Source organism: Curcuma longa, chromosome 20 (assembly GCF_044706935.1).
Source record: "Curcuma longa cultivar G26 ecotype Majalengka, Jawa Barat chromosome 20, ITB_CL_G26_1.1, whole genome shotgun sequence".
In the NCBI taxonomy this organism is placed as follows: domain Eukaryota; kingdom Viridiplantae; phylum Streptophyta; class Magnoliopsida; order Zingiberales; family Zingiberaceae; genus Curcuma; species Curcuma longa.
The window spans coordinates 8,521,405-8,532,529 of NC_133880.1; the positions used below are offsets into that span (position 1 = coordinate 8,521,405).

The 11,125-nt window shown below is 42.6% G+C and overlaps 1 protein-coding gene across 1 annotated transcript; it reads right to left on the minus strand.

Moving 5' to 3' along the window:
• Positions 1 to 855: 855 nt before the first annotated feature.
• On the minus strand, positions 856 to 2,977 carry LOC141813808 (9-cis-epoxycarotenoid dioxygenase, chloroplastic-like). The gene has a single exon (XM_074701793.1). It carries the CDS (start codon positions 2,975 to 2,977, stop codon positions 1,130 to 1,132), a length of 1,848 nt encoding a protein of 615 aa, XP_074557894.1. The 3' UTR covers positions 856 to 1,129.
• Between the last annotated feature and the right edge of the window lie 8,148 nt (positions 2,978 to 11,125).

Sequence of the window (11,125 nt, forward strand, 5' to 3'; positions counted from 1 at the left end):
ACTCATTATAACTGATCAAGTCAATTTGTAGTATTAGTTGAAACCAATCAAACTAGATAAATTGATTAGTCTAAACTAGCTGACCCCACTATTTCAGCAATCTACTTCAACAAAAAGGCAGAACCAACGACTTCACACAGTCGGTTCCCGACCATATATGAAAAGGTAAATTGAAAAGCCACAATTAGCCACTATAAAAGTAGGCATTGTCTCAACTTCATCGAGATTCTATCCTTGTCTATTTAGTAGGTCTGTCCCCGTACTAATCAACTCAATTATATCTCGAAGACCACTAACACACATCTCACTTTGAATGGGAAACCAACACGACAAGAATGGCTTTCAAGCATGGGCTGCGAAAACATATAATTTAAAAAAATCAAGCTTAAAATATTCATTGTTATGAACCGAGAAGCTCGATAACCGTTTTAATAAACAACTTTGAACACAGTGAAGATGAGCGGCTGCGCCAATCAGACTGCACAAATTGATTTGGCGTCCGACCCAACAAACAAAATCTACTCGACCGAATCTCGCAAATAAAGAATATTGTCGTCGAGTTATCTCGCGTCGGATCAGATCCTCCCTTCCGTTGCAGTTCAGCATGCACAATTCGCACCCCAATTAATGGGGAATGGGCACCGCCGCAGTTCCTTTCGAGCATGGGTCGCAAGAGTCCACGGCGAAGACAAAGATAGCAGCAGCGGCTTTCAAGCCTGTCTTGCTCCGCCACCGTCTAGCAAGGCGACGACGCAGGGGTTGTCGGCGGCGGGCCCTGAGAAAGACGTCGCGGTGGAAGGACAATGCAATTTCGTATTCTCTTGTTCTCTTTCACTTTCACATCATTCTCTACCGTTAAACTCAACTATGGACCTGTCACCTGTCCAATCGTGTTAATGGGGATTGTACTCGAAGAAACAAATACATATACAAGACGACAGAGGAATCTACATGCCGTGGGGGAATTATTGTATCAGAAATGACTGTATCGTAGCAGTATCGAGTAGTGTAACTGTATCCTATACAATAAAACAAAGAAAAGAATATCTCACGCGTATCTGTCTGCTCTTCCTAACCACCAGTAACCGCTAAAACAAACAGCGGAAGGAATGACTGTGAATGGACTTTACTAGGCCTGAGACTCCAAGTTCTTCGAGGTGATGAAGGTGCCGTGGAAGCCGTAGGGCACCCGGGAAGGTAGCTTTACGTCGGCCTCCAGCCTCATGTCGCTGGCGTTGACGATCGCTAGCTTCGACTGGCCCGTGCTCTCATTGTGGACGAAACAGAGCACGTGGCCGTCGTCCTCGCCGGTGGCGCCCGCGTCCTCCCTCGGCACGAAGAAAGGCTCGCCGCCGTACTGGTTGTCGCCGAAGATGAACTTCTTGACCTCGCCGGTGAATAGGTCGACCTTGGCGAAGCCGGAGACTCTCGGCCATGGTTCGGCGATGGCGAGGTAGGCGTAGCGAGTTTTCCTGCCGAGGAGGTTCCGGTTCACCATTCCGGCTTCGAGGTTTAGCTGCTCGGACGGGTTGAGGATGGGGCGGCGGGTCGACTTGCCCGTTCGGAGGTTGAGGCGGATCTCGGACAGGACGCTTTTGAGGCTCTCGTCGGATTCGTTGAAGACGGCGTCTGGCGGCGTCATGCAGGAGCCGATGACAACTACTTCGCCAGTGGCCGGCTCTTCCCAAGCATTCCACAGGTGGAAGCAGAAGCAGTCCGGGACGTCGACCCATCGGATCTCCGACGCGTCGGCGGCGTACTTGGGGAGGACGCCGAACCGAGCGGTCTTGGTCCGGTCGTAGATTACCGGCGAGCCGCCGCGAACCATCTCTTGCAGCTTGAACACCACCTGCTGGTCAGGGATCACCACGTGGTGCTCGGTGATAGCGAAGTCGTGCATCATTGTGGGCTGCTCGAGGGGGATGGCCACGTCGGCGGACTTCCGGCCGTCGGGGGAGACGTAGAAGTACTTTAAATAAGGCTTTCGGATGACGTCGTAGCTGAGGGCGAAGAGCTCTCCGGATACCGGGTCGACCTTCGGATGCGCGATCATGGAGGCTTCGAGCTCGCCGTCGAAGTCGTACCGTCCCACTGTTTTGAGGTCGCCGGCGGGGGTGACTCGCACGTGGTACGGCACGTCGTCCTCGGACATGGCGAGAAGGCGGTGGTTGAAATAGACGAGGCCGGCGTTGGCAACGCCCATTCCGCGGCTGCCGTCGACGAGACCGAAAATGGTGCGAGCGTAGAAGAGCAGCAGCCTCGCGATGCCAGAGTGGCCGTGGAGTTCACCGATTGCCTTGGGGAACACCGGCCTCCCTATGAGCCGCTCCTGCCGGAGCCGCTCCGTCTCCGTAAACCGGCACGCGTAGCCGGCGCGACCGGCTTGGAGGTGGACGGCGTGCACCATCCCGTCCCCGTCAAAGAAATGATGGCCGGCGACGGGCTCGAACAGGGGATTCGCGCCGTTGCGGACGTAGACTCCATCAAGCGACGCCGGGATGCGCCCTTCGACCGGGAGGTCATGGCAAGGTGCGCGCTCATCCACGGGAGCGAAGTTGCCGGCTATCTGGACGGCGGGGTCAGCCGTCTTCGGCAGCGGCCGAGGGCGTTCGAGCAGGTTCGACACAAAGGCCTCCTCGACGGCGTCAAGAGCAGCCGCCGCGAATCTCTGGAGCGGGTTCCAATTAGGCCCCACCGGCTTGGCGGGCGGCTCCTTTTGGTGACGAACAGGCGGCAAATACGCCGGCGCCGCGAAGTTGACGAGGGAATTGGAGGAAGCAGACCAGTTAGTTCTTCTCTCTCTTGCCTTCGTCGTCGATACCTGCTTTCGCGCCACTTTCTCCGGCGAAGCTCTTAACCGAGGATTAACAGCGCACTGCAGAGCAACAGAAGACATGGGAGAATTCGGATCGCTGCTAATCAGTGAAGTAGTTGTCGCTGTGTCAGCTGAACGAAGAGACAGGAGAAGGCGTGGCATTTATAAGTGCCGGAAGAGGGAAAGGTGCATGGAACGTCGCCACCTTGACGCCTCCTCGCCGCCCCGCGTGGCGTCGGGCGCACTGAGTCAAACAACAGAGAGAGACAGAGAGAGAGAGAGAGAGAGAGAGACTACTGTGAAATAGCGACTTCTAGCACTGCGACACACGCGGCACGCGTTGCGTCGCCATTGGTGGGGCAATAAAGAAATCGCCGGGAAGGTTGACACGCCGCCCTGGGTGGGGGCCAACCTGCGCCGCGCTGTCCTCGACGGATTTAATTAGATTCGCGGATTTCGCTTGGGGTTCTGGTCGGTTAGGGGTTTGTCAACGTTCGTTCGATTAGGGTAAAAGAGGGTTTGGGGCAAGAGGTTATGGTGGTGGTGGTGGTCGTGGTGTACGCGAGAAAGAGAAGACACGGCCCACGCAATGGAAAGGTGCGATGGCGTTCAACGCGGAGTTTGGAATTGGAGTAGTCGCTCGAAAGCAGTCAAAAAAGCAGCCATTTTGCTTAATTAATTCCTCATTCTTCGAACTAAGACATTTTCCTCAAAATTTTCCCCCTTCCCCATTCGAATTCTAATAAATCATCAACTTGTTTGATTATGATTAAGATTTTAACAATTTGTTTGTTTGACTAGAGTTAATCTTGCAATAAATGCTAGTATTAATGCTCTGCATACATTTCATGCATTGAAAATATATATATATATATGATACAAATAAAAAAACGTTGTATGTAGAATATTCCGTTTTTAGGTAGACGGTGGGTAACCACAGAGAATGCCACCTACGACCTTTCCACTATAAAAACGTGGATGTGACCCTCTATCTCTTCCTGTTGCTACAGCAACTGTTTTTCTTCTCGTGTTTCATTTAATAAATCTTGCGACCTTTTCCACGGTTTCTAATATTCCTCTCATTCATATGATTTCTTTTTTTGGATTTAAATTGCAGATCCTGAATTTTTTAAAAACTTGTTTGTATTCATCAATGAATATGTCATTAAAGGGCTTGATAATATTTCTTTTATAGGATACGATGAGATCATCCATCCCACACACTTTTGGTCCATCATTGCTGCTATAGATTAATCCACACCCTTTCATTATGTCGGATCTTGGTTAGTCTTGTTCAGATTGGGTTGTTGGATTGCTCGGACGATATATCTAGAGTTGCAGAAGTATGAATCATGCACTGAATCACATTACGTGGTTGGGTCAATTGGCCACATGATTGGGGTGAACAACAGTCCGAGCATCTCCTTCAGCTTTCAGAGTGCTCAGTATCTTGAACGCCTCATTCAATGTCCAGAGTGTTTGGTAGCTTGAATAACTGTTTCAACTTTTAGAGTGCTCAGCGTCTCCTTTAGCTTTTAAATTGCTAGACTATCCGAGCACCCAACTCCACATTGTATATCCACAAGGCTTTGCTCGGGGCTATGATTGAGCCTTATACCAAAACTTGCCCCTCTGAGCCCCCAAATCTCTTTAACCTCATTAAGATTGTCATTCCTAGCCATCCTTGGGCAAGTGTTGATAGGAATAACCTTGCCTCATGTAGAGTATAACCAGAGCATACAACCTATAATTGGGTAGTCACTTTGTTAGAGGGAGTTGCTGCTGCAACATATAGAAAGGACAAGTGAACTATAATTGGGTCAGTACTAGATTGATAGGGAGATGTCGTAGTAGAGCATCGTTTGCATAAGTCCAAATTATCCTTGGGCACACCCTTACCAATGATGGTATTGTAGAAAATAACCACTTATCTTGTCTAGAGGGCTAGTCATATAAAAGAAGTAAATTAGCAATAATTGTTGGTACAATCATCCTCAAGTCAAGGATGATCGGGTTGACTAAGCTCGAGTTGACTCGTATTAGGTTTTGATATTTGAGCAATATATTAGTTAGACGTCAAGTAAATCAAGATTCACTAGATATTTAATAGTGAAAAAAAGTCTAAGTGGATTAAGGTTAATCAGACACTTGGCGGTCAGAAGTCCAACGGAGAGTTGGCAAGAGGAAAGTTCAAGTGAGTCAAGGTTGACCAGACATTTAGTGATAAGAAATCTAACAAGGAGTTGACACGAGACGAAAACTCAAAGTAGGTCATAAAGGACCAGATACTTAGTGATGAAAGTCCTAGCAGGTCAAGGTTGACTAGATGTTAAACAATAATAAGGCATAACAGGTCAAGATTGATCGAATACTAAGTAGAGGAAGTTTTGACAGATCAAGGTTGATCGAATATTGAGAAATGGGGAGCAAGTCATGAATGACTAGATATTGGATAGATGAAGTCCTGGTAGGTTGGTGTTAATTGGATACTAAGCAAGAAGTGATTTCAGCCTTGGAAAGGCTAGAATTAGGGTTAGCATTCACCAATCGATTGACAAATTTTAAACCTGAAATTTCAGATTTGTTGTGTGACTAATCGATTGGTAAACCCTAAACTCGAAATTTAGGTTAGGGTTGGCAATCAATTGGATCAATTGATTTGTGTCAAGTAATAAATTGCTTGATTATGGCTAGAAAACAGAAGACTTTGGAATCGATTGACTCAATCGATTCCAAGCTATCAATCGATTGGGGCAATCGATTGACTAGAGAAAAATGATCATTCTGCAAGTTTAAATAGTTAGATTCGATGTAGCAATTGATTGATAAGTAAGACCAATTGATTGATAGACGAAAATGAGTCTGATGTCAACCCTAGATAAAAGGGTTTTGGTGCAAAGGAGAAGGGGTCGATTCTTGGAGATTCTGAAGCAAAGTACTAGTACATTTCCGAGTCAACAAGATGCATTTTCAAGCAATAATAGATCAAGGTGCCGATTCTTGGAGATTCTAAAGCGAAGTGCTAGTATATTTCCGAGTCAACAAGCATTTTCGAGCAAGAATAGATCAAGCAAGCAAGTTTTTGATTGTAAAGTCATTTTTGATTGTATTTGTATTTGCTTTCTTGTTTGTTGTTTTGTTCTAGTAAAAATGAATTTGTGAAGGCTTCTCCGCCTCCGAAAAGTTTTCGAGAAGGAGAGAGTTCATAGTGGAAAAAGATCACTGGTGTGGACATTTGGATTAGTTACCTCAAGGAGGTGAATATCAAGTAAACCAAAGTGTTGTGCATGTGGAATCAAGTTTGAAACAAAGTTTCCATTGCGTATTCAATGACAATCACAAAGCAACAATGAGAAGCGATCGAAGCTATTCACCCATAGCTTGCACGGGTCCCAACAATAATAAGGGGGTTGAACTTTAATTAATCTTCTCCTTATCCTTTGGTCATTACACTACATAACATCTCTCCTTTAAGCTTCATGATCAGATTCTAATTTAAGCATCGGAGGAGTAGTATCAGATCACTCCAGTGCCTCCTGATGTGTGTTAATCCATGCAAGTTTATCCAAAACATTAGGAGGAGGCTCTTGTTGTGTAACAATACATCCAACAAGAAGGTAGATTTCCATTGCATTAGATCACAGTAATTGGATTAAAATCAAACTATTAACAAACACAAGCTATAATAATTGTTTGTCACATAAAGTGGATAAAGTTTAGGAAGATTTCCATTAGCATCGTTTGTTATTTTTGTTGGTGCAATAGACTTTGAGTCAATGGTGACTAAGTTGATTAAGCTCGAGCTGACTCGAGTTGGAGAATTTTGATGTTTGATTAATATGGGAGAGTGTGACCAATATGGTGTTCGATCAAGATGGTAAAGTGAGACATTAAATAGGATAAGGTCGACCGGATACTTGATGATGTTAGAAGTCCAACATGGCATTGACATGAGATGAACAAAGTCTAGGTGGGTCACAATTAATTGGATACCTAGTGATCGAAAGACCAATGGAAAGTTGGCATAAGGGGAGGAAAGTCCAGGTGGATCATGGTTGACCAAACACTTGGTGATCAAAAATCCAATAGAGAGTTGACAAGAGGAAAATCTAAGTGGGTCATAGTTCACTTGACACTTAGCAATGAGAGAAGTCCTAATAGGCCATGATTGATTGGATGTTAGGCATGAAATGAGAAGTGCAAACAAGTTAAGGAAGATTGGATGTTTAGTAATGGCGAAGTCCCAACATGTCAAGGTTGATTGGATATTGGACAATGAAAAATCTTGACATGTCAAGGTTGACTAGATGTTAAGCAAAGGAAATCCTAGTAGGTTGAGGTCAATCAAATATCAAACAAGATGAAAATACAACTTTGATAAGGCTAAAATAGGAGTATCAGTCGATTGATAAAGTGTATTGATCGACCGATGGACTTCAAAACTCCAAATTAAGTTTTGAGATTGTAAAGTGGGTTTGTCGGGACCCAACAATTGATTGCTTGAACATAACAAATAATTGTTGGGTTCCAACAATTGAATGTTGGAACACATCAATTATTTGTTGGGTCCAAAAATAGATTGCTGGAAGGAAGCAATCGACTACTTGACCCAACAATCGATTGCTAGATTCCTGGCACTATAGCAGAGTATAGTAGGTATTGTAATCAATTACTATAGATTGGCTAATCGATTGTTGGTGTTTAGTAATCGATTGCTAAGATAGAAAAGAGTTGTTTTGCAAGTTTAAATGGTCGGATTCGGTGAAATCTAACAATCGATTGTTAGACGAAAATCAACCCGAACAATAGCTTTATAAAGAGAATTTCGAGGAAAATTCTCAATGTCGATTCTTGAGAGTTTGGAGATGAAGCATTGTTACATTTCTTACCATTAAGAGGCAATCTAAAATGACCAAAGATCATTATGTAAAGTTATTTTCGTTTTTATTTGTATTTGCATCTTTATTTCTTATTATGTTCTTGTAATAACAATTTGTAAGAGGTTTCTCTATTTCCAGAAGGTATCTGACAAGAAAAAAATATAGTGGAGTATCGTTAGGACTAGACCTTAGAGTAGTCACCAAGATTAAACCAAAATCCTAAAATCTTGATATTGTGCTTGTAGCATCGAGTTTGTTTGAAGTTTCTTGCTACGCAACCTATCGACGTTGTTCCAGCAAATACACTGTGAATGGTTCCAACACTGGTTCTAGGATTGCCGACATGCACGCTTCTGAGATGAAGTTGCGGAAGGAGAAGAAGAAACCTGCAAAGCACTCAAAAAGAGGGTTAGAATGGCACCGGGGTGGGTCTCGACAAGCCACTCCGATGCTCAAGTTAGGGTTTGGCGTGAGGAAGAAGTTTAATGACTTGAAAAAATTAGGGTAGATGTGTGTGTACTTGTGTCCATGGGTATGGATTACCTTTTTATAGTAGTTGATCTCCGAAATATTAGTAATCATTTGAAAAATATTCTGACATACTTTTTTTCTTCTAGAAAGATTTCATCCGTTTACATATATTTGAGAAAGAGTTTCCACTTTTACGGGAGAATCAGTTCTGTGCTCCCCAGTTTAGACAGAATGACCGTGTCTGCAGATAGGAATCACATGTCGGAGGTTGACCCCAGATGTAGAAAGTGTGCCAAGACCGAGTCATGAGGTCGGCACGTGATGTAGGGAGCGTGTTGAGATCGAAGTAGGAGGTCATCACATACTTTATGAAGCATATCGAGACCGAAGTAAGAGGTCGACATATGCTTTAAAAAGTATACCGAGAACAGAATAGGAAGTCGGTACATACTTTAAGAAGCATATCAAAATCGGAACAGGAGATCAACATATATTTTTTGAAAGCATATCAAAATTAGAGTAGGAAGTTGACACATGTTACTAGAAAATATATCCACACCATAAAATTAAGCAGGCCTCAACTGAGAACATTTTTGTGCTGCGATTGATTTGACAAATTACAGTCTGACATAGTAAACCCCGACACAGGGCAAGGCCCCAGACATGAGAGCTCTCAGTGGCCCCCACTCGGTGACCATTAATGGACCTCAAGGAGGCAACGCCACGCAGAGAAAGCTACGTACCGTACTGTTCATGATAGATGGCACTGAAGAACAAGTCAAAATGACGTGCGATGTTCTCGCATTGGACAGAGGAGAGTTTGGAGGTTAGTTCTTTTTAACACGAGTGATATAATGGAATTAATATAGATACATAAACGAGATGTGTTAGTTAGCACTGTTTTAAATTCATTTATTAGATAATTATTAAGCGAGAGATTTGTGTTCAAATTAGTTGAGCTAGCGATGAAGAATTAATTATGTAATTTATTGGCTTGATTTGGTTTAATTGGAAATTAATAGAGGTTATGAATGTGAATGCATAAATACTAATTTAAATTTATAAGAGTGTTGTTAGTTAAAATGATAGGGAAAAAGGTTGTTTGAGAGTGTTCAAATTAATTACCTCAGTGGAGCTCTCCAATTAATGCCCTTAGTTCACATTCTCTTCCTTTTCCCCTCTAAATCAAGATGTTGCTCATCAATTTCTTGATCCTAAGGGTAGATTGTCAATCCATAGTGGATTAAATTTTGGTAAACATTTTAACTCATTTAAAATATTTGACAAAATTCTCCAGTCGCTTGGCCGCGAGCTTGCAACTTGCTCACAAGTCATTTGGTCGATCGTCTGACCACAAACTTGCAACTTGGTCGCTTGCAAGCTCACCGACTGACCACGAACTCAATTTACTCTCCGGAGTAAGTTGAGCATAGGAATTGAAGTTAGTTTTAGAGCTCTCAAATGGATCAATCCATGACGGAACGGACCAATCCACTAAAAACTCATCATACGATAGGACGGAGCGGGCTGATCCACCAACTTGGTAAGTTGAAAATTTTCCAATCCAATCTAATCCAAAGCGAGTTGCGGGTTAAGCGGGCCACAACCCACGGATCTGTCAAAAATTATTAAAAATATTAAGTTTGAATTATAATTTAAATGGATCAAGTTGAAATTTTTAAACTTGAATTATAATTTAGACAAATTAAATCCACTAATTTATTAAGTTTTCTATTTTAATTTTAAAATTAAAAATAAAATAATAAACTTTCTTAACCCGCGGGTCAAGCCACACGGGTCGCAAGCCAACCCACGCTGGTCGCAAGCCAACCCACGCTGGTTGCAAGCCAACCCACGCGAGTCGCGAGCCTAGGCCGATCAATCCATCTTAAAATGAGTCAATCCATGGTGGGATGGGTCAACCCACTAAAAATTCATCATATGACGGGGCGGGACAGGTCAACCCACCAACTTAACGAGTTAAGAAATCTCCAACCCAACCTAACCCAAGGTAGGTTGCGGGTTAGGCGGGTCAACCCACGGGCTTGCCAAAAATTATTAAAAATGTTAAATTTGAATTATAATTTAAATGGATCAAGTTAAAAATTTTAAACTTGAATTATAATTTAGACAAATCAAACCCACTAATTTATTAAGTTTTCTATTTTAATTTTAAAATTTAAAATAAAGTAATAAACTTTCTCAATCCGCAGGTCAAGTCACACAGGTCGCAAGCCAACCCCCGTGGGTCGCAAGTCAACCCACGCGGGTCATAAGTCAACCCACGCGGGTCGCGGGCCTAGGCGGATCAATTCATTTTAAAATGGATTGATAAAATTTCAATCCAATCTACCTAAATTATTTAACAGGATAGATCAATCTGACAAATGTAATCTAAATTGACAGTAAAAGTTTGTTAGGATTTAAAATTTTGAAAAGTTTATATTTTCTTAAGGAGAAAGGGTAAGCCTACTTGCAAGTGTATGCTTCGACTACTACGGATAACTAACACGCAGGGCCCTAGGCATAGGCCATTAAGGCCTATGCCTAGGGCCCCAATTTCATTAGGGCCCATTTTTTAATATATATATATATATATATATATATATATATATATATATATAGAATAAATAATTATTAAAATATTTTTATTGGAGTCTAAAGAGATTTGACATGATTATTAGATTTTGTAGGATTTGATATGGTCATTGAATTTCGTAAAGATTTTGGCATGATTCCAATATATTAATATCTCTAATTTACTAGTTTCTTTATATAACCTCTCCTTCCTTCCTTATGAACCTAATAACCTATTTTGTCCAATTTTAAATATTTTCCTCATTTGATAGCTTATTTTCTCTTCTCAAGATATTTTCGAGATTATCACAAGGGGGGTGCAAGGAGAGGAACGAAGATCTTTTTTCAGATTTTTCGATGATCTTAAGACTTAAAGGTATCA